The sequence below is a fragment of the Palaemon carinicauda genome, chromosome 1 (assembly GCF_036898095.1).
Source record: "Palaemon carinicauda isolate YSFRI2023 chromosome 1, ASM3689809v2, whole genome shotgun sequence".
NCBI lineage: Eukaryota > Metazoa > Arthropoda > Malacostraca > Decapoda > Palaemonidae > Palaemon > Palaemon carinicauda.
This window is the reverse complement of record NC_090725.1, coordinates 274,001,486-274,023,583: the sequence shown is the minus strand read 5'-3', so window position 1 is coordinate 274,023,583 and position 22,098 is coordinate 274,001,486. Positions and strand designations below refer to the sequence as shown.

General features: G+C 45.2%; 1 protein-coding gene across 1 annotated transcript in view; it reads right to left on the bottom strand.

Moving 5' to 3' along the window:
* The window catches only part of LOC137656510 (large ribosomal subunit protein mL39-like), a 51,439-nt gene that overhangs the window by 7,209 nt on the left and 22,132 nt on the right, over positions 1 to 22,098 (bottom strand). The window contains exons 3-4 of the mRNA XM_068390686.1: positions 11,053 to 11,168; positions 56 to 179 (exon numbers count right to left, since the gene is read on the bottom strand). Coding sequence (XP_068246787.1) covers positions 56 to 179; positions 11,053 to 11,168 — 240 coding nt within the window. The remainder of the gene's footprint in view (positions 1 to 55; positions 180 to 11,052; positions 11,169 to 22,098) is intronic.

The following is a 22,098-nucleotide window of genomic DNA, read 5'->3' as shown; positions in this document are numbered from 1 at the left end:
CAATACAACTACAGACTTACAACTACTTCAATACAAATTTACAGTACTGACTTACCATTCGGAGAAGGGAACGAACAAAGCTCAACATATATGTCGTCTTTGAAAACAGTTTCCAAAACTGCTCCCAACATAACCGATGCTGCTCTCCAAAAAGCACGGTTAACATAATATGGATCAGGCTGTTGAAAGAAAAATTTAACATTGTAATTTATATAAATTATCATAACTTTATTGCAATGACATATCAGGATAAGCATCCATATCCAACTTTGTCTCATTACCATATAAAATATTTTGAAAACAGCTATTGCATATACTGTAACACATTTTTGAAATCTAATTAGGAAACTTTCAAGAAGATATGCATGTGAGAAGACTAACGACAAACTTGCATTATAGGATTAATTAACAGCATGGTAACAAGGAACAGACAGCTCCATGCAAAGAGAAGCTGATAATCATAATTTAAAGTTTCTGACATTCAAACTAATTAAAAATGTTATTTTTATAATAAAATAAATTTTTGAATATACTTACCCGGTGATTATATAAGCTGCAGCTCTGCTGCTCGACAGAAAACTCTACGTTAAAAATCCGCCAGCGATCGCTATGCAGGTAGGGGGTGTACTTCAACAGCGCCATCTGTCGTGCAGGTACTCAGTACTCAATGTAAACACAGAACTCAATTTTCTCCTCGGTCCACTGCGTCTCTATTGGGGAGGAAGGGAGGGTCCTTTAATATATAATCACCGGGTAAGTATATTCAAAAATTTATTTTATTAATAAAAATAACATTTTTCAATATTAAACTTAGCCGGTGATTATATAAGCTGATTCACACCCAGGGGGGTGGGTAGAGACCAGCAATAAATGTTTACATTATTATGAGCTAAGGATTTTTTATTTCATTTTAGCAGTTATCAAAATAACAAACATAAAATAAATAAGTACCTGGTAAGGAAGTCGACTTGAACAATTACTCTGCCTTTTTAAGTACGTCTTCCTTACGGAGCCTCGCGATCCTCTTAGGATGCTGAGCGACCCCTAGGAGCTGAAGTATCAAGGGTTACAACCCATACTACAGGACCTCATCAAAACCTCTAATCTAGGCGCTTCTCAAGAAAAGAATTTGACCACCCGCCAAATCAACCAGGATGCGAAAGGCTTCTTAGCCTTCCGGACAACCCAAAAACAACAATAAAAAACATTTCAAGAGAAAGATTAAAAAGGTTATGGAATTAGGGGAATGTAGTGGTTGAGCCCTCACCCACTACTGCACTCGCTGCTACGAATGGTCCCAGGGTGTAGCAGTTCTCGTAAAGAGACTGGACATCTTTAAGATAAAAAGACGCGAACACTGACTTGCTTCTCCAATAGGTTGCGTCCATTATACTCTGCAGAGATCTATTTTGTTTAAAGGCCACTGAAGTTGCGACAGCTCTAACTTCATGTGTCCTTACCTTCAGCAAAGCTTGGTCTTCCTCACTCAGATGGGAATGAGCTTCTCGTATTAACAGTCTGATATAATAGGATAAGGCATTCTTTGACATAGGCAAAGAAGGTTTCTTAATAGAACACCATAAAGCTTCTGACTGTCCTCGTAAAGGTTTAGTTCGTCTTAAATAGAACTTAAGAGCTCTAACAGGGCATAAGACTCTTTCTAGTTCATTTCCAACCATATTTGAAAGGCTTGGAATATCGAACGATTTCGGCCAAGGACGAGAAGGTAGCTCGTTTTTGGCTAGAAAACCAAGCTGTAAAGAACATGTAGCCGTTTCAGATGAAAATCCGATGTTCCTGCTGAAGGCGTGAATCTCACTGACTCTTTTAGCTGTGGCTAAGCAAACCAGGAAAAGAGTCTTTAAAGTGAGATCTTTAAAGGAGGCTGATTGTAGTGGCTCGAACCTTTCTGACATAAGGAATCTTAGTACCACGTCTAAATTCCAACCAGGTGTAGCCGAACGATGCTCCTTCGTGGTCTCAAAAGACTTAAGGAGGTCCTGTAGATCTTTGTTGTTGGAAAGATCTAAGCCTCTGTGACGGAAGACTGATGCCAACATGCTTCTGTAACCCTTGATAGTGGGAGCTGAAAGAGATCTTTCTTTCCTCAGGTATAAGAGGAAGTCAGCTATTTGGGTTACAGAGGTACTGGTCGAGGATACTGATACTGACTTGCACCAGTTTCGGAAGACTTCCCACTTCGACTGGTAGACTCTAAGAGTGGATGTCCTCCTTGCTCTAGCAATCGCCCTGGCTGCCTCCTTCGAAAAGCCTCTAGCTCTTGAGAGTCTTTCGATAGTCTGAAGGCAGTCAGACGAAGAGCGTAGAGGCCTTGGTGTACCTTCTTTACGTGTGGCTGACGTAGAAGGTCCACCCTTAGAGGAAGAGTTCTGGGAACGTCCACTAGCCATTGAAGTACCTCGGTGAACCATTCTCTCGCGGGCCAGAGGGGAGCAACTAACGTCAACCTTGTCCCTTCGTGAGAGGCGAACTTCTGCAGTACCTTGTTGACAATCTTGAACGGGGGAATGCATATAGGTCTAGATGTGACCAATCCAGTAGAAAGGCATCTATATGAACTGCTGCTGGGTCCGGGATTGGTGAGCAATATATTGGGAGCCTCTTGGTCATCGAGGTTGCGAAGAGATCTATGGTAGGCTGGCCCCATGTGGCCCACAGTCTCTTGCACACATCCTTGTGTAGGGTCCATTCTGTTGGAATGATTTGTCCCTTCCGACTGAGGCAATCTGCCATGACATTCAAGTTGCCTTGGATGAACCTCGTTACTAGAGAAAGGTTAAGATCTTTTGACCAGGTGAGGAGGTCCCTTGCGATCTCGTACAACGTCATAGAATGGGTCCCTCCTTGCTTGGAGATGTACGCCTAAGCCGTGGTGTTGTCCGAGTTCACCTCCACCACTTTGCCTTGAAGGAGGGACTTGAAGCTTTTCAAGGCCAGATGAACTGCCAGTAGCTCCTTGCAGTTGATATGTAACGTTCTTTGGCTCGAGTTCCAAGTTCCCGAGCATTCCCGACCGTCTAATGTCGCACCCCAGCCCGTGTCCGATGTGTCCGAGAAGAGAACGTGGTTGGGAGTCTGAACAGCCAGGGGCAGACCCTCTCTGAGGCTGATACTGTCCTTCCACCAAGTCAGGGAGGACTTCATCTTCTCGGAAATGGGGATCGAGACCGCTTCTAGCGTCTTGTCCTTTTTCCAGTAAACAGCTAGGTGAAATTGAAGGGGACGGAGGTGTAGTCTTCCTAACGAAACGAACTGTTCCAGGGATGATAGTGTCCCTATCAGACTCATCCACTGTCTGACTGAACATCGTTCCTTCTTCAGCATGTTCTGGATGCATACCTGGGCTTGACTTGTTCTGGGGGCCGACGGAAAAGCCCGAAAAGCTTGACTGTGAATCTCCATCCCTAAATACACAATAGTTTGGGATGGGACCAGTTGAGACTTTTCCATATTGACCAGGAGACCCAATTCCTTGATCAGATCTAGAGTCCACTTTAGATTCTCCAGACAGCGACGACTGGAAGAAGCTTTTAGAAGCCAGTCGTCCAAATAGAGGGAGGCTCTGATGTCCACTAAATGAAGGAATTTGGCAATATTCCTCATCAGCCTCGTAAACACAAGAGGAGCTGTGCTTAGGCCAAAGCACAGGGTTTGAAACTGGTAGACAACCTTTTCGTAAACGAATCTCAGAAAAGGTTGGGAGTCTGGGTGGATGGGGACGTGAAAGTAAGCGTCCCTTAGGTCTAAAGAGACCATCCAGTCTTCCTTTCTGACCGCTGCTAGAACGGACTTTGTGGTCTCCATGGCGAACGTCTGCTTTGTGACAAAGACATTCAGCGCACTGACGTCTAGCACCGGCCTCCACCCTCCTGTCTTCTTTACCACTAAGAAGAGACGGTTGTAGAAGCCCGGGGATTGATGGTCCCGGACTTTGACTACCGCTCCCTTTTCTAGTAAGAGAGACACCTCCTGCTTCAAAGCTCGTCTCTTGTCTTCCTCTCTGTACCTGGGAGAGAGATCGATGGGAGACGTTGCTAGAGGGGGTTTCCGTACAAACGGGATCTTGTACCCTTCTCTGAGCAACTTCACAGATTGTGCATCTGCGCCTCTTTTCTCCCAGGTCTGCCAGAAGTTCTTGAGTCTGGCTCCCACTGCTGTCTGAAAAAGGTGGCAGTCAGACTCTGCCTTTAAAGGACTTGGTACCTTTCTTCTTCCCACGTCTCCCTTCGGCACGAGCACCTCCTCTGCTGGAGGCTCTGCCACGAAAGGGTGGAATGAATCTGGACGCTGGAGTGTCCATCCTGGGTCTTGACAAGGTAGGCAAAGGGGTGGCTTTGCGGGCAGAGGACGCAACCAGGTCATGGGTGTCCTTCTGAATCAAAGAAGCAGCAATCTCCTTAATCAAGTCCTCTGGAAAAAGGCACTTTGAGAGAGGAGCAAAAAGAAGTTCTGATCTTTGACACGGTGTCACTCCAGCTGACAGGAAAGAGCAAAGGTTCTCCCGTTTCTTGAGGACCCCGGATACGAACGAAGCCGCAAGCTCACTAGATCCGTCACGTATGGCCTTGTCCATGCAGGACATTACGAGCTAGGAAGATTCCTTGTCAGACGGGGAGATCTTCCTGCTCAAAGCTCCCAGACACCAGTCCAAAAAGTTAAAGACCTCGAAGGCTCTAAATATTCCTTTCAACAGATGGTCTAGGTCCGAAGGAGACCAGCATATCTTAGAGCGTCTCATGGCTAGCCTGCGGGGAGAGTCTACCAGACTTGAGAAGTCGCCCTGGGCAGAGGCAGGAACTCCCAAGCCGAGAACTTCTCCCGTGGCATACCAGACGCTCGATCTGGAAGAGAGTTTCGCAGGGGGAAACGTAAAGGCTGTCTTCCCTAGGTTCTTTTTGGACTGCATCCAATCTCCTAAAACTCGTAAAGCTCTCTTGGACGAGCGGGCGAGGACGAGTTTCGTAAAGGCAGGCGCGGATGACTGCGTACCTAAAGCTAACTCTGACGGAGGAGAGCGTGGAGCCGCAGACACAAACTGGTCCGGATACATCTCTTTGAACAGAGCAAGAACTTTTCTAAAGTCCAAAGAGGGTTGCGTGGTCTTGGGTTCGTCAAGGTCCGAATGTGGTTCATCAACGTGTGCCGCGTCGTCATCATCAGAGAGTCCATCATCCGAGAATTGAGGAGGAAGCGGCAAAGGAGTAGGAATCGGCTGGTCAGCTGAGTCCGGTAGCACGGGTGCACGCGTGACTGAACCGGACGCAACGTCATGGAACTGTTGCCCAGTCTGTGAACTGGCAACAACCATAGCAGCGCGGGGACGCATAGCGTCTACTCCAGACTGTCTAGTCTGATGTGGGCGAGCAGAGGTAACCACACTGGGTTGCGGAGATTGACGCACCGCGTCAAAACAAAACAACTTAGACTGTTGTTGTACCTCGCGAACGTCAACGGAAGGTTCCGTGCGTCGCTGAACGTCAACATGCGGCTGGCAGGGTACACTGGAACGCATGGGTGGCGGGACTCTCTCAGCTGGAGTGCGGCAGAAGGTCGCCTCAGCGTCCACAGGACGCACAACCGTGGTTGGTTGTAGGTAAGAGGTTGGTTCAGCGTCAACCTTCTCCGCACGAAAGTCCTGCATCAATGACGTTAACTGATACTGCATGGTCTGCAGCAAAGACCACTTAGGGTCTACAGGAGCAGGTGCGGCAACAGACGGTGTGACTGCCTGAGGCGGTACCGCTTTGCCTCTCTTAGGAGGTGAGCAGTCGTCGGAAGACTGCAGCGAGTCCGAACTGACCCAGTGGCTACAACTGGGCCGTTGGACTTGCGCGGAAGGGACCGACTTGCGCTTAAGAGGCCGCGAGACCTTGGTCCATGGTTTCTTACGAGAAACCTCTTCCGCAGACGAGGAATAAATGGGCTCTCTCGTCTTTGTGTGGGTGGGGCGATCTTGGGTAGATACGCCCGAAACCACGGAGGGAACGTCTGTTCGCTGATTAAAGCCTCTCGAACCCTTTGGTCGTACGACATTGCTTCTCCCCTGGAATTGGGAGCTTGCAAGAGGTCCCGGACTGGGAGGACGACAGGCACGAACAGACGAACCCTCAAGCGCAACACTATCCACAACACTATCACTCACTTTATCACTACCCACTGCACTCTTACACTTCAGCTCCTTGACGTCCGCCATGAGCTGGTTACGGTCACTAGCCAAGGACTCGACTCTCTCACCCAGAGCTTGGATGGCACGCATCATATCTGCCATCGAAGGTTCTTGAGTGCTAGAAGGGGGATCAGGAGCAACCACTACAGGGGAAGGAATAGGTTGTGGGGCATGAGGAGAGGAAAATTCAACGGAGCGAGATGAACTTCTCCTGACTCTATCTCTCTCTAGCCTACGTGTATATTTCTGGAATTCGATAAAATCGAATTCCGAAAGCCCAACGCATTCCTCACATCGATCTTCCAATTGACAGGTTTTATCCCGACAATTGGAACAAACGGTGTGAGGATCGATAGAGGCCTTCGGAAGACACCTTGAACAGTCCCTAGCATTACACTTCCTGAATTTAGGGACTTGAGAAGGGTCAGCCATTTTGAATTAGTCAAAGGGGAATTCAAAAACTATCCAAAGTCATCAACAAATAATCCGATATCAACAAAAGAATGCAAGGATGTATTGAAGATAAAGCCTGCAAAGCGAAAGCTCAAAACTAGAAACGTGTACTTCACCAAAAAGTTGTGAAAACCAATCCAGTTAGCAACAGCGAATTAGTAGGTCTTGCCGGTGGCACGACAGAGAGAAAATTGAGTTCTGTGTTTACATTGAGTACTGAGTACCTGCACGACAGATGGCGCTGTTGAAGTACACCCCCTACCTGCATAGCGATCGCTGGCGGATTTTTAACGTAGAGTTTTATGTCGAGCAGCAGAGCTGCACCTTATATAATCACCGGCTAAGTTTAATATTGAAAAAATAATTATTTTTAGATAAGTTTGAATCTGAAGTCAAAATGCTTGTAACATTAAGATAAAAAATGACAAAACTATTCATAACCATGACAAATTTTGAAATAATTTGTATTTTTCCTAACTGGAAGATAAATACTGACACAACTATTCATAACCATAACAAATTTGGAAATAATTTGTATTTTTCCTCACAAGAGCTCTTTAGAATGGAAATATAATTCAGTGATAGCTGAAACCAGCCGTTAAGCTTTTACGAGGAGTGATTACCCTCTACTAATTAGCAGGGGGGGGGGGAGCAGGGTAGTAGACTAGCCACCCCACTAATACTTACACTAGTAACAAACCGTCATTTTGCAATTGCGGCAGGACTTCTTAACGAAGGTGATGGCGAGACCAGTATGTGTAAAGAGCTCCAGGTTTGTCTACTGTAGTTAGGAAAAATACAAATTATTACCAAATTTATCATTTGTTCAGACACTATACAAACCATTACGCTCTTTTCAGTGGAGACCCACTCCATGGTGGGTGGAAGTCCAAAAACCAACTGGCTGGTGACTGACCCAGGGTGTATTATACTCTTTGCTTTGCACAAGCTGTTTAGAGGTCACCATTACACCTCATTAATCTTAAAGGTTAATGGCCTAAGCAATCTGTGCTAGGTGTAAGAATTTAGTTTTGTGAATAGACCAAGTAAGCTTAATTCTGGAACTAAACTCAGCACTTAACCTAGACATTGGCCAACTCCAACTTGTTTGGAGGACAAGGACAAAACAAATACTGTACTGTATATACAGCATTCATATATCAGGTTCCACAAAGAACGATGGTACCCACCGGCAGTTAGAGGAGGTCAGCTTGCAGAGTTCCCCAGATGTTGAAACCAAAGAGAGGGAAGAATGATAGAGGAAGTGGCCAGTCACTTACACATTCATTCCAGACTTACTCGCGGGTAACATCTGCCCTTAACCAACTGCTACTTGTCCTACAATGCAGCTGAGCTGTTATTGGCCACATTTTGTGCAGCCACCACAGGACTGAAGGTAGAAATATCAAGATTCCTGTGGGTTATGTCTTGTAGGTAGTGAGTGGTGAACGTGGTTTGCCGTTTTCACACGCCGACTTGCAACACCTCGTCACAGAGAAGTTCTGAAACTCCAGGGACGTGCTGATGCTCCTGACGTCATGAGCTCGAGGTCGATGACCAGATAGTGAGGAGCCTGGTTGGCTCTCTCGATCACCTGCCTGATCCAAGAAGAGATAGAGTTCATGACCTTCCTTTTTACTCTCCCCGAGCTCACAAAGAGCCTACTGATTTGAGGGTGGGCTCTGGCAATACTTTAAAGGTACAGGTATACCTTGGTTGTTAAAAATAATACTTGGGAAAATAAAAATCAAGTTTTGGTTTTGTTTGACTTTCCGTCTGTACACTATAAGTATTAAAGTCATATCACTGGGATAGTGTTAAAAGCACATAAAACATGTTACTTTAGGGTAAATAGAAATTAAAGTACCGGTATATAAAATCATATGAAACTAATTACACTTACAGTAACGTTCACATAATTAACATAAATCCTTGCAAATGAACTATGAAAATCAATGACTGTATTTTTATATTAGTTAGCGGACTTTAAGAGCTAAACAGTGGCGTTTTCTGTGGTAGTTCAAATATCTAATATTTGAAGCATTAACAGCACATAAAATCATATTATTCTACAATAAATAAGAATAAAAGTAATCTGCATTATCTGCTACAGACTGGAGACCCTCAATCCGGAAGGGCCCGAATGTACGATACGCTCCAATCAGATTTTGAGTCTTAGCTACAAACTCAGGGACAAAACTGAGCATCACTCCCCATCCCCTTGAATGGGCAATGCCGTAGGAAAGACCGTATAGCTCACCGACTCTCTTTGCAGAGGCAAGTGCTAGCAGGAAAACCATCTTCTGTCTCAAGTCACGATCTGATTCTTAACGAAGAGGTTCATAGGGTGCTTCTTTTAGAGAACGTAGTACTTTCACCATGTTCCAAGGAGGAGGTCTAACTTCCGACTGTGGGCAGGTGCGCTCAAAGTTCCATATGAGGAGAAAGAATTCCATTGAGGAGGAAATGTTAACCCTGTTTAGTCTAAGAGCGAGGCTCAAGGCCGAGCGATAGCGTTTGACCGCTAACACTGAGCAGAGCTTTCCCTCACTGAGGTACAACAGAAACTCCGCTATCGTTAGAATAGAGGCATTGAGGGGTGCGATACCTCATCCACGACCACAACCACTAAAGATGGACCACTTTGCTTGATATATGGAAGCAGACGACTCCCGGAGGTATCCTACCATTCTTTATGCAACTGGTCTCGAAAAGCCTCTCTTTCTGAGTAGTTGCTGGAAAACCTCCAGGCGTGAAGCCATCGCTTGATGGTAAATCTTCACGCGTGGTTGTCCGAGTAGACCGGGAAGTGAAAGGAGCTCCTTCGGTGCCTCTGTGAGCAGATGCCAAAAAAACGGGAATCATTCTGCATGTTGCCACAGCAAAGCTACTTTGGACATCCAGAGATCTTGAGATGTCCTGACCTTGTTTAGAGGCCTCCTTACTGGGCAGAGGGGGGGGGGACGCATAAACGTCCAAACTGTTCCACCGATACTGAAAGGCGTCCCGCCAGACCGCCTGTGGGTCCGGTACCGGAGAGCAGCACACCAGTAACTTCTGGAGAGTGCTGGAGCATTGGATGCGTTGGATCTGTGAGCGCAAGTGCGCAGAAGAGCAATGGCGTGCAGGGTGTTGCGAAGTCTCCCTAGAATGCGCTGGAGAGCGCGGGCACGCAGGAGAGCATTGGCGCCCCGTAAGACGCTGCTCAGTCTCCTTAGAATGCACATTAAAGCGCTGCACAGGAGGATGCTGTAGAGCAGCTACTGGAGAATGCAGGTGCGCAGGTGAGTACTGGCGAACTGGAGGTTACTGAAGAGCTGGTGAAAGCTTCGGCACTGGAGAGCGCTGATGCGCAGTGGAGCACTGGCGCTAATGCCCAGGAGAGCGTTGCAGCTTCAGAGAGCACTGCCGTACAAGAGATCGTTGGCGAGCCGAAGACTGAGGTTGCACAGGAGCACGCTGTGGTTTTGGAGAGCGCTGTTGTGCCAGGGAGCGCTGACAAGCTCAAGCTGGAAAGCACAGTTGCGCTGGCGAGAGTAGGTAGGCTGGTGGGCACTGGCGAACTGGCGAACGCTGCTCTCTGGAACGGCAAGGCTCCGCTGGAGAGTGCCAGCGATCGGGAGATCGCTGAGGTATTGGAAGGCGCTGAGGACAAGCAGGAGAAGGCTGTGAGTCAGGCAAACGCCGAAGCGTTGTAGAACGCTGACAAGCTGGAGAGCGCGGGCGATCTGGAGAGCGTGAAGGAGAAGGCTGGCGCTGACGAGATGTTGGTGAGCGCTGGTGCACTGCAGGGTGCTGGTGCACTGGAGAGCGTTGGCGCTCAGCTGTAACGCTTAGGTAGGGCCTCAAGAGGCTGTAACAGAGACAGGAACGGCGACAGTAGGACGGCAGGTCGACTGGTAGGATGATCAGGAACTGGGATGTGCCCTTCGGAAGGGCGAACATCCACCGATAGAGATAGCGAACGATCCGCAGAAGAGTCCAGAACCGAAGTCCAGTGACTAGCTGCAGCGTCATCAGAAGGTCCAGGAACAGGCCTGAAGACGATGAAAGAGGAGGCTCCTCTGCAGGGGAAGGCTAAGTTGCTGAAGAACCAAAGAGGCATCTCTTCACTGGAGGTGACGGCGTATTTCTAAGGAGGAGGGAGGACGCCCTTTGATGCCGCCCCTGAGGGCCGGTGGATTAGCAAACTGACCTTCAGCAGCAGCAATCCTCAGAAGAGGAGTCTTTGCTGTCCAATATATTGCTCACTGACTGATACAAGTTTCAACAAAAATGTTTGCAGCATATTACTGTACACTGATTTGCTGGTATTCCGAGTTACTCGCAGACTAAGGCTTTACATTTACAAAAACATAACTATGACTAAATAAATAATGAAGTGAAAGCAAAAAAACCTTACAAAATATTACCTGTCTGAAATGTAAAAATGATAATGTGCAGTCTTCCTCTAACGGCCGATGCATGTCCCACACCTTTCCATTTACTTCTGCTAATACAGATCTATCCAAAATGGCCTGTCCAATATCTGTAATTAAAAAAAATTTATGAACAATATCGATTTACATAAATTCTTATACACTAATACCAGCTTTCATGATGTGATGATTTAAGATAGAAGACACATCAGTTTACCCAAAAATTGTTGATAAGGAGTCTAGTGTATCGTGTATAGTAAAGAAACATCGGAATTTTATTAAATAATGGGTATTTTTCCTAACTATACAAATCTGAGTCCTTTAATAGAAGTATGATTTAAACAAAGCTCGATACGGCAGTTGAAACTTTATTGAGATGGTGGTAGTTACTGCTGTTTGGCATCCATCCGACACGCCAATGAGCTCCCAGTTTGATCTTGAACCTAGGACATGTAGGGTACTTGAGGTGGGAGGTGTAACTTTAAAAAACTCAGGTTTGTACACATAGAAAAATGTTATTTTCATTAGTAAAATAAATTTTTGAATATACTTACCCGATAATCATGTAGCTGTCAACTCCGTTGCCCGACAGAATTCTACGGAAGGGATACGCCAGCGATCGCTATACAAGAGGGGGGTGTACTCACAAGCGCCACCTGTGGCCAGGTACTGCAGTACTTCTTGTTGACACCACCTCAATTTTTCCTCGGTCCACTGGTTCTATGGGGAGGAAGGGTGGGTCAATTAAATCATGATTATCGGGTAAGTATATTCAAAAATTTATTTTACTAATGAAAATAACATTTTTCAATATTAATCTTACCCGATAATCATGTAGCTGATTCACACCCAGGGAGGTGGGTGAAAACCAGTGTACATGTATATCAAGAAGCTAAGTATCCCGTATTTCATATTATCAGTTATTCAAAATAACAATGAAATTATAAGTACCAGGTAAGGAAGTCGACTTGAGCCATTACTCTGCCTTAAATAAGTTCGTCTTCCTTACTGAGCGCAGCGTTCCTCTTAGGAGGCTGAACAACTCTAAGGTGCTGAAGTATCAAGGGCTGCAACCCATACTAAAGGACCTCATCACAACCTTTAACCTCGGCGCTTCTCAAGAAAGAATTGACCACCCGCCAAATCAACAAGGATGTGGAAGGCTTCTTAGCCGACCGTACAACCCATAAAAAGTATTCAAGAGAAAGGTTAAAAGGTTATGGGATTATGGGAATGTAGTGGCTGAGCCCCCGCCTACTACTGCATTCGTTGCTACGAATGGTCCCAGGGTGTAGCAGTACTCGTAAAGAGACTGGACATCTTTGAGATAGAATGATGCGAACACTGACTTGCTTCTCCAATAGGTTGCATCCATAACACTCTGCAGAGAACGGTTCTGTTTGAAGGCCACTGAAGTAGCCACAGCTCTCACTTCATGTGTCCTTACCTTCAGCAAAGCAAGGTCTTCTTCCTTCAGATGAGAATGTGCTTCCCTAATCAGAAGCCTGAATAGTAAGAAACTGAGTTCTTAGACCTTGGAAAAGAAGGCTTCTTGATAGCACACCATAAGGCTTCTGATTGTCCTCGTAAAGGTTAAGACCTTTTTAGATAGTACCTAAGAGCTCTAACTGGGCAAAGTACTCTCTCCAGTTCATTCCCCACCAAGTTGGACAGGCTTGGGATCTCGAACGACTTAGGCCAAGGACGTGAAGGAAGCTCGTTTAGCAAAAACCGAGCTGCAAGGAACATGTAGCCGTTTCAGATGTGAAAACTATGATCCTGCTGAAGGCGTGGATCTCACTTACTCTTTTAGCTGTTGTCAAGCACATGAGGGAAAGAGTTTTTAATGTGAGGTCCTAAAAAGAGGCTGATTGGAGAGGTTCAAATCTTGATGACATAAGGAACCTTAGGACCACGTCTAGATTCCAGCCTGGAGTGGACAACCGACGTTCCTTTGAGGTCTCAAAAGACCTAGGGAGGTCCTGTAGATCTTTGTTGGTGGAAAGATCCAAGCCTCTGTGGCGGAAAACCGCTGCCAACATACTTCTGTAACCCTTGATCGTAGGAGCTGAAAGGGATCTTACTTTCCTTAGATGTAACAGGAAGTCAGCAATCTGGGTTACAGTGGTACTGGTTGAGGAAACTACATCGGTCTTGTACCAGCTTCGGAAGACTTCCCCTTGAGACTGATAGACTCTGAGAGTGGATGTTCTCCTTGCTCTGGCAATCGCTCTGGCTGCCTCCTTCGAAAAGCCCCTAGCTCTTGAGAGTCTTTCGAAAGTCTGAAGGCAGTCAGACGAAGAGCGTGGAGGTTTGGGTGTACCTTCTTTATGTGAGGTTGACGTAGAAGGTTCACTCCTAGAGGAAGAGTCCTGGGAATGTCGACCAGCCATTGCAGTACCTCTATGAACCATTCTCTCGCGGGCCAGAGCGGAGCCAACCAACGTCAGCCGTGTCCCTTTGCGAGAGGAGAACTTCTGAAGTACCCTGTTGACAATCTTGAACGGCAGGAATGCATACAGGTCGAGATGGGACCAGTCCAGCAGAAAAGCATCCACGTGAACTGCTGCTGGGTCTGGAATCGGAGAACAATACAACAGGAGTCTCTAGGTTATCGAGGTAGCGAACAGATCTATGGTTGGCTGACCCCACAGGGCCCAAAGTCTGCTGCAAACATTCTTGTGAAGGGTCCACTCTGTGGGGATGACCTGACCCTTCCGGCTGAGGCGATCTGCCATGACATTCATACCGCCCTGAATGAACCTCGTTACCAGCGTGAGCTTTCGATCTTTTGACCAGATGAGGAGGTCCCTTGCGATCTAGAACAACTTCCACGAAAGAGTCCCTCCCTGCTTGGAGATGTAAGCCAGGAAGGTGGTGTTGTCAGAGTCCACCTCCACCACCTTGTTAAGCTGGAGGGACTTGAAGTTTATCAAGGCCAGAAGAACCGCCAACAACTCCTTGCAATTGATGTGAAGTGTCCTTTGCTCCTGATTCCATGTTCCCGAGCATTCCTGTCCGTCCAAAGTCGCACCCCAGCCCGTGTCTGATGCGTCCGAGAGGAGACGGCGGTCGGGTTTCTGAACAGCCAAAGGTAGACTTCCTTGAGAAGAAAGCTGTTCTTACACCACGCGAGAGTAGACCTCCTCTCTTCGGAAACAGGAACTGAGACCGTCTCTAGCGTCATGTCCTTTATCCAGTGAGCAGCTAGATGATACTGAAGGGGGCGGAGGTGGAGTCTCCCTAACACGATGAACAGGGCCAGCGATGAAAGTGTCCCTGTTAGACTCATCCACTACCTGACTGAGCATCGGTTCCTTCTCAGCATGCTCTGGATGCATTCTAGGGCTTGGAAGATCCTTGGGGCCGACGGAAAAGCCCGAAAAGCTCGACTCTGAAGATCCATACCCAGGTAGACAATGGTCTGGGATGGGACGAGCTGGGACTCCTCAAAATTGACCAGGAGGCCCAGTTCCTTGGTCAGATCCATAGTCCATCTGAGAATCTCCAGACAGCGACGACTTGTGGGAGCTCTTAAAAGCCAGTCGTCTGACGGAGCCGGACACAAGATCATGGTACTGCTGCACAGTCTGTGAACTGTCAACCATGGGGAAGCGAGGAAGTACAGTGACAACCCGAAGCTGTCTAGACTGTCTGGGTCGTACAGACAACTCCTTATCGGGTTGCTGAGGTTGCCGCACTGCGTCACAACAAGTCACTTCTGCTGGTTGTTGAACGTCTTCCCAGTGACACACTGACTCCGTAAACAAAAAATCCTCTAACAAGGACTAAGCTTGGACTGCATGTCTTGCAACACAGCTCAAGGTCTATGGGAGCAGGTGTGGTAACAGACGGGGTTAGCGACTGAAGTGGGACCATTACCTTCCCTGGAAGCATGTTATGCTTAAATAAAAGTCCATAGGAGGCTACGCAGCTAAAGGCTCCTCTCCAAATGACAGAGTCCTCAAGGGAATATCAGAAGGAGGGAGAAAAGCACTTTCTCATCTACAGGGACCATATCCGAGAAAAGCTAAGTTCTCTCAGTGAGGGTTTCACTGGTGCAAAAGCAGCAGACTAGAAGGCAACGTTATGAAACTGCTTGACAGTCTAGTGAGTTGGCAACAACCAAAGATGTGTGACTGAGAAGCATGCGGTAAGGTATGCAGAGCATGCTGTATGCAGAGCATGCTGTATGTAGAGCATGCTGTAAGGTAAGCAGAGCATGTTGCATGGCGGGTAACATTTCTCAGAAATTCCATGACCAGTGCTAGATTGAGTAATATCGCATTACTGTCCATTGAAAGTGCACGTGCCGAGGGAATTGATTTAGACTGTTTTGTTGATGAATTTGATAGCCGGCATGATAATCGTAGAATTAAGCTGCACTAAAAATACGTACTATAATCTACTTCACCTCAGGAAAGGGAAACTCGCCCTGTTGGCAACACTGCATTACTTCATGCATGCTTGCATGGGGTTTTAATATCAACATAATATTTACATTATATTCATAACTCATGATTCATTTTGTTTTGAAGATATTTTTGCCATATTTTTGCAATTTTGTTAAAAATATATTGCAAGGAATACATATATATATTTTTTTTTTTTTTTTTTTTTTTTTAAGTAATACGAATAACCTCCATTATCATAATGTTTGTGTAGGCATACATGTATATGTTTTACAAATGCAAGTTATGAAAGTAATGAGGTGTTATTATTGTCATTTGTTATTTCAGAGTTGAATGGGAAGAGGCTCAAGCTGAGGAGAAAGTGGCAGATGCATGCGTTGAGGTGGCTGACTCATAGCATGAGGTTCCTGCCTCAAGAGTTGCGCTTGCCTCAAGGGTTGAGGTGGATGCGCAGTAGCAGGTTCCTGTCTCACGAGTTGAGGTTCTTGAGGTGTGAGCTGCGAGAGTTGAGGTAGCGGCTGCGCAGAACGCAGTTCCTGTCTCACGAGTTGAGGTTCTTGAGGTGCTAGCCTCAAGAGTTGAGGCTCTCGCCTTGAGGAAAGTTGAGGTAGCAGCTGCGAGAGCTGAGGTGGCTGCCTCAAGGATGGTAGAGGTTGTCGTACCTCAAGAGGTTGTTGCCTCGAAGATGGTCTAACTGCAAGAAACTCTTGCCTCAAAGGAAGAGGAGGATGTAAGGCATAAGACTCCTGTTCCCATTGTTGAGGTTGCCTTAAGGAAGGTGGAGGTTGCTGCACAACGCTGGTAACTGGCAACTCCCAACGCGGCAGCTCACGCATGGAGGTAGCCTGAGGAACCTCAACCTCATACGTCTGGCAGATTGTACTGCGCAGAGGAGGAGGAGCGTTCGCAGGAGGAGGTGTATTAACCTCCTCTGCCTGAAACTCCTGCATCAACACCGCAAGCTGAGACTGCATTGACTGCAGCAAAGACCAGTAGAGTTTAAGAAAGACAACAACAAACGGAGCTACTGTCCGTTGAGACTGAGGGTCTAAAACAGCTGGTGCGGCAACAGACGGAGCTACTGCCTGTTGCGATACCACCTTGCCTCTCTGGGAGGTGTGCAGTTGTCGTACTGCAGCAAGTCCGAACTGACCCAGTGCTAATGGCTACACCTAGGAGTTGGACTTGTGCGGAAGGGACCGACTTGCACTTAAAAGCTGCAAGATTGGTCCATGGTTTCTGCGAGAAACCTCTACCGCAGACGAGGAAAGAAAGGGCTCTCTCGTCTTTGTGTGGGTGGGGTGATCACGTCGGCAACGTGTGTAGATACACCCGAAACCACGGAGGGAAAAACGTCTGTTCGTCGATCAAGGCCTGCTGAACCCATAAGTCCTTCGACATTACTTCTCCCCTGGGCTTGGGAGCTTGTAAGAGGTCCCAGACTAGGCGAACAACTGGCACGAACAGACGAACCCTCGAACGCAACACTGTAACACTTTGCGCTTATCACTTATCACTTTTGATTTTCTGTTTGCACTTATTTCACTGAACTCGAAACTTTAAGTGGTTTGTACCTGAAACACGCAATTCTATCCTTCCTTAAAAGTTAATAATTGCGAAAACAGAATTACAATGTAACAGAAAAATCTAATGAAAGATAAATAATTCAGTGGCTGGAAAGAGACTAAACACTAGATCAAATAAACTACGTTTAAAATCTCTCACCGCATAAAGCTTGAGAACAAGAATAAAACTCTAGAAACATTTACCTTCTTCCCCTAAAGAGACTAGGGAGAAGAGCAAAAACGATAACAACGTTACTCGCTTGAACGAAACGTTTATCCTCCTCTCTCTCCCTCCGTCTCTATCTCTCTCTCTCTCTCTCTCTTGACTTAGAACCTGAGAGAAGAGCCCAATCATATATATCGTTAAAACATATTATTGTTAAAGGAAAAAAACTGAAAGATTTCCCAAATAAAAAGTTCCTTTATTAGAATTAAAACCATTAAGCTAAGAAAGAATGAACAAAACGCTAGAAACGGTTTACTCTTACTGCAACGTGACACCGTGAAAATTCTCTCTCTATCGTAACGATAGAGCGCAAGTTGAACGTTCTGAACGTCAACAACTGCAGAGACAAAACAAAACGTTAGTTCCACTTTGAAAACAGTACGAGACTATCAAAGAAATTCTTTCAAAAACATTAAAATAGCATAATATGTTAACAGGTAAAACCGAAATGACGGGCTCAATGTTAATTAACTTCGGTACAAGAAAAGACCGCCTAGTATTAGGAAAGGTCGAATATAAACAAATATAAAAATTAATTTTAATAAGTTTATAAAAAAGGAAGTTAATCGAAGAGGCCTATAAAAGGCGGAGAGATATAAAATAAATCTATAACTTTTGTTAAGCAAAATTAAGAAAGAGAGTCTATACTCTCTTAGACACCAACACTTCCGTCTAAGGGAAGGGTCGGCCATCTAAAGGTGAAAGAGAGTTCATACTCTCTTCGTCACCATAATTAATCAAATTAATTCCAAAAGCTAGCTAAGCTAATAATAAAACTTCCTGAATAGCGAAAGCTAAAATCTAGAGCAAATACATCACCAAATCGTGAGCAAAAACTCCAGAATCAACAGCGTATCCATGTAGGTCTAGCCGGAGGCACGACAGAGGAAAAATTGAGGTGGTGTCAACAAGAAGTACTGCAGTACCTGGCCACAGGTGGCGCTTGTGAGTACACCCCCCTCTTGTATAGCGATCGCTGGCGTATCCCTTCCGTAGAATTCTGTCGGGCAACGGAGTTGACAGCTACATGATTATCGGGTAAGATTAATATTGAAAAAATACAAATTACATTAACAAATTTTTATTTTGTTCCTACACAAATACAAATGACAAATTTGGAGATAATTTGTATTTTTCCCTAGCTAATACAAACATGTAGTTATTTATGTGGATTATCTTTGGGCAAAGCTGGAAGGTAACCATTAGACTAAAAGTGCGAGGTGGCAACCCTGCCTAACCACTTGAGTGGGTAGGCAAGAGGTGGCTGGGATTTATCAAGTCACCTATATATACTCTCACAGCTGTGAGCTATGTCACTTTCTGATTGCAGGCAGGACTTAATGGAGGACAGGTGATGGCGGGTCAACTTATATAAATAATTACAGGTTTGTATTAAGGACAAATACAAATTACATCCAAATTTGTCATTTTTTCCCATTCTAACAAACCTTATGTTATTTATGTGGATGACTCACTCTTAGGAGGGTGAAAGTCCTATTTCTGGCATGGACATTGACCCACGGTCACCTAGTACAGTATTGACTGTGGTCTAGGGAAACCTTGCCACCTCGCTAACAATACAAAGCGAGTATGATAGCAGCCTGAACAACTCAATTGTCGTGAGAGGTATCATATTAAAATCTAAGGAAGATCATTCCGAGTTTATAAATAGGATATAAACAAAGACGTTTCCCATTGAATACCTCGCGGAAGCAATGGGGATTTGGACAGTACATTAAATTTATGACTATACTAGGTTACATAAGGGAAGTGATTCTTAACCCCCAGAGGTTGAAGCCAGCTTGCTGAGGGACCCATGATACTGTACCCCTTGGGGAGGGGGGAGATGAAGAAAGGAAAAATGCCACACATACCCTCATTCATCCCAGACTTAAACCAGGTATCCAATGCCCTCAACCATCGGCTACTTGTCCAACAAGGAGCCCGGGGTAAGCTTAAGCCACTTGTTGAGCAGCCAGCACAGAACCGAAAGTATTATTATTATTATAATTATTATTTGCAAGGCTACAACCCTAGTTGGAAAAGCAAGATGCTATAAGCCCAAGGGCTCCAACAAGGAAAAATAGCCAAGTGAGGAAAGGAAATAAACTATATGAGAAGTAATGAACAATTAAGATATTTCAAGAACAGTAACAACATAAAAACAGATATTTCATATATTAACTATAAAAAGACTTATGTCACCTGTTCAACATAAAAACATTTGCTATGAGTTTGAACTTTTGAACTTTACTGATTCAACTACCTTGGTCACAACTGGAATAAAACTTCTAGAATACTGTGTAGTATTGAGCCTCGTAGTGGAGAAGGCCTGACTATTAGAATTAACTGCATACCTAGTATCACAGACAGGATGGAATTGTCCAGGAAGATCTGAATGTATAGGATGATCAGAATTATGAAAAATCTCATGCAACATGCATAGCAAACCAATTAAATGATGGTGCCAGAGAATAATATCAAAATCGTGAATAAGAAATTTAATAGACCGTAAGTTCCTGTCCAACAAATTAAGATGATGGAATAAAAGAAAATGGTTTGTATCTAAGAAACCTTAGTGGGTTGTATGTTATGAAACAAACTATTATTTTTTTTGTGGCCCTCAAGTCCCTCCTTCCAAAAAAAAGTGCCTTAATCTGTTATTATTTCTTTCCAGGTACTGACAGCAGCCCCCCTCACCCAGAAGGGAAATTTATTCTTCAGAGTACTGTATGTATATAGAAAAGAGTAAGTACATCCGTCCCTGGAATCCAATGTATCGCAAAACATGATTATCTCGTTTTGAGAGGAATAAATGATGCATTGATCAAAATGGGTGAACCGGGAGAAAGTGAAGATATAAACTCAAGTTTCAAGGCTCAACTAGATGATGTCATTAGAGAAGCTCTGACATCAGGCACGGATCTTCGTCAGTATTCTCAGTCAGTTGAAAAAGAGCTTCGACAGTTGGAAAACTTGAGTATCCAAGATTACATCAACAAGGCTCAAGATATTGCTACTCTACATCACCAGATTACAGAATGTGATTCCATACTGGAACTTAGTGATTGACAGTTTTTTTAAATATTTGCCCCAGAACCAAGTGAACATAAAGTGGCATAGAACAGTTTTTTGCAGTGATAGCCAAACTTTTAAGTGTTGTCAACCCCTAAACCCAGTGGATTGTTCATGCAGATTATGAACCACAGTGTTGCGGGGTTCTCCTTTAAGCTTAGTGTAGGAGTAGTGTTTTGTTGTTAAGTTAATTGGTCCAGCCAGGCAATACACACGGTTTTGATTATCATGTACTAAAACATGTTAATTTGATATTGGTTAGGGAAAATTTGTGAATGTCCAGCATGTGAATTGTTTTTTTTTATTATTCAATCCACCTATTTTGCGGGTCCTCATTTTTAGCTAGGAAAGCTCTGTCTGGGGAAAGCAGTACTTCGCCTGTAGGGAGGAAATCTATGTTTTCCGGGTTACGTGAGAGAGCTGCTAGTTCTGAGATTCTAGCACCTGAGGCCATAGCTGTTAGAAATAGAGTCTTCCTAAGCAGAGTGATATAAGAGCAGGACTCATTGTCCGTGTCTGACGCGAGTTTGAGGACATTGTTCAGAGACCAAGAGACTTTTTGCGGCCGATCCAAAGGCCGAAGCCTAGCACATGCTTTTGGAATAGATGAGAAATAGGAATCAGCCAGGTTAATGTTAAACCCAACCAGGAAGATCTTCTTCAAAGCTGACTTGATGGTAGTTATAGTGCTAGCTGCCAAGCCCTTGTCAAATAGGAACCTAAAAAACGAGATGGCTAAATTCGGAGTCATACGAGTGTGGTCTGAATTCTTTAGGAAATCTGCTAATTTCTTAACAGCCGAATCATATTGACAAATTGTCAAGTCCCTTTTGTCCGCTTCGATGAAGAGAAAGTTTTCCGGGTCAATGTTTGCGTCTTTACGAGCTGCAAACTTCATGAAGTCCACAAAGTTAGGGTTTTGGCTATCCTTGAGGAATCTGACACAGTCTGTGTTTGGATTACTTGGGTTAGTTTGGGGAATGGAATCCGGAAGGGTCGGAGTTTCAACTCGAGAAGGAGAGGAAACCAACTGCTCTTTGGCCAGTGAGGTGCTACTAAGGCCACTGCCCCCCGGAAGGAGCGTAGTTTGTGCAATACTTTCATTAGAAGATTCACTGGTGGAAATATGTAAATCTTCCTACAATGGTTCCAATCCAGGGTTAATGCGTCTATGGCATAAGCCTGAGGGTCCATGTTTGGTGTCACATAACACGGAAGTTTGTGATTCATCTGAGTTGCGAATAGATCTACCTGAAGGCCCGGAACCAGCCTGAGTATCCACCGGAATGAAATTATGTCCAGAGACCATTCTGATTCCAGTGGTTTCGTCCTGGATAGTGAGTCCGCTATCACATTCTGGACTCCCGCTAGGTGGGTTGCTGACAGGAACCAGTTCTTTTCTGCTGCCAAGGCGAATATAGTGACCAGGATCTGATTCAGGTTGGGCGACTTGGATCCTCCTCTGTTGATGCAGTGTACTACGGCTGTGCTATCTGACACTACTCTGATGTGGGTCGACCTCGTAGGAGAGAGTCTCTTCAGGGTCAAGAACACTGCCATGGCTTCAAGAACATTGATATGGAAGTGTTTCATGGCGGGTGACCAAGAGCCCTGAAACATCTGACGTTCGTTGTAACCCCCCCATCCACTCAGAGACCCGTCTGTATGAATTGTCACTTGCGGGGGTGGGAATTGAAGAGGAACCGATTTGAAGAAGTTCTTCGGTTCGGACCATGGCTGTAATCTCATTTTCAAGACAGAG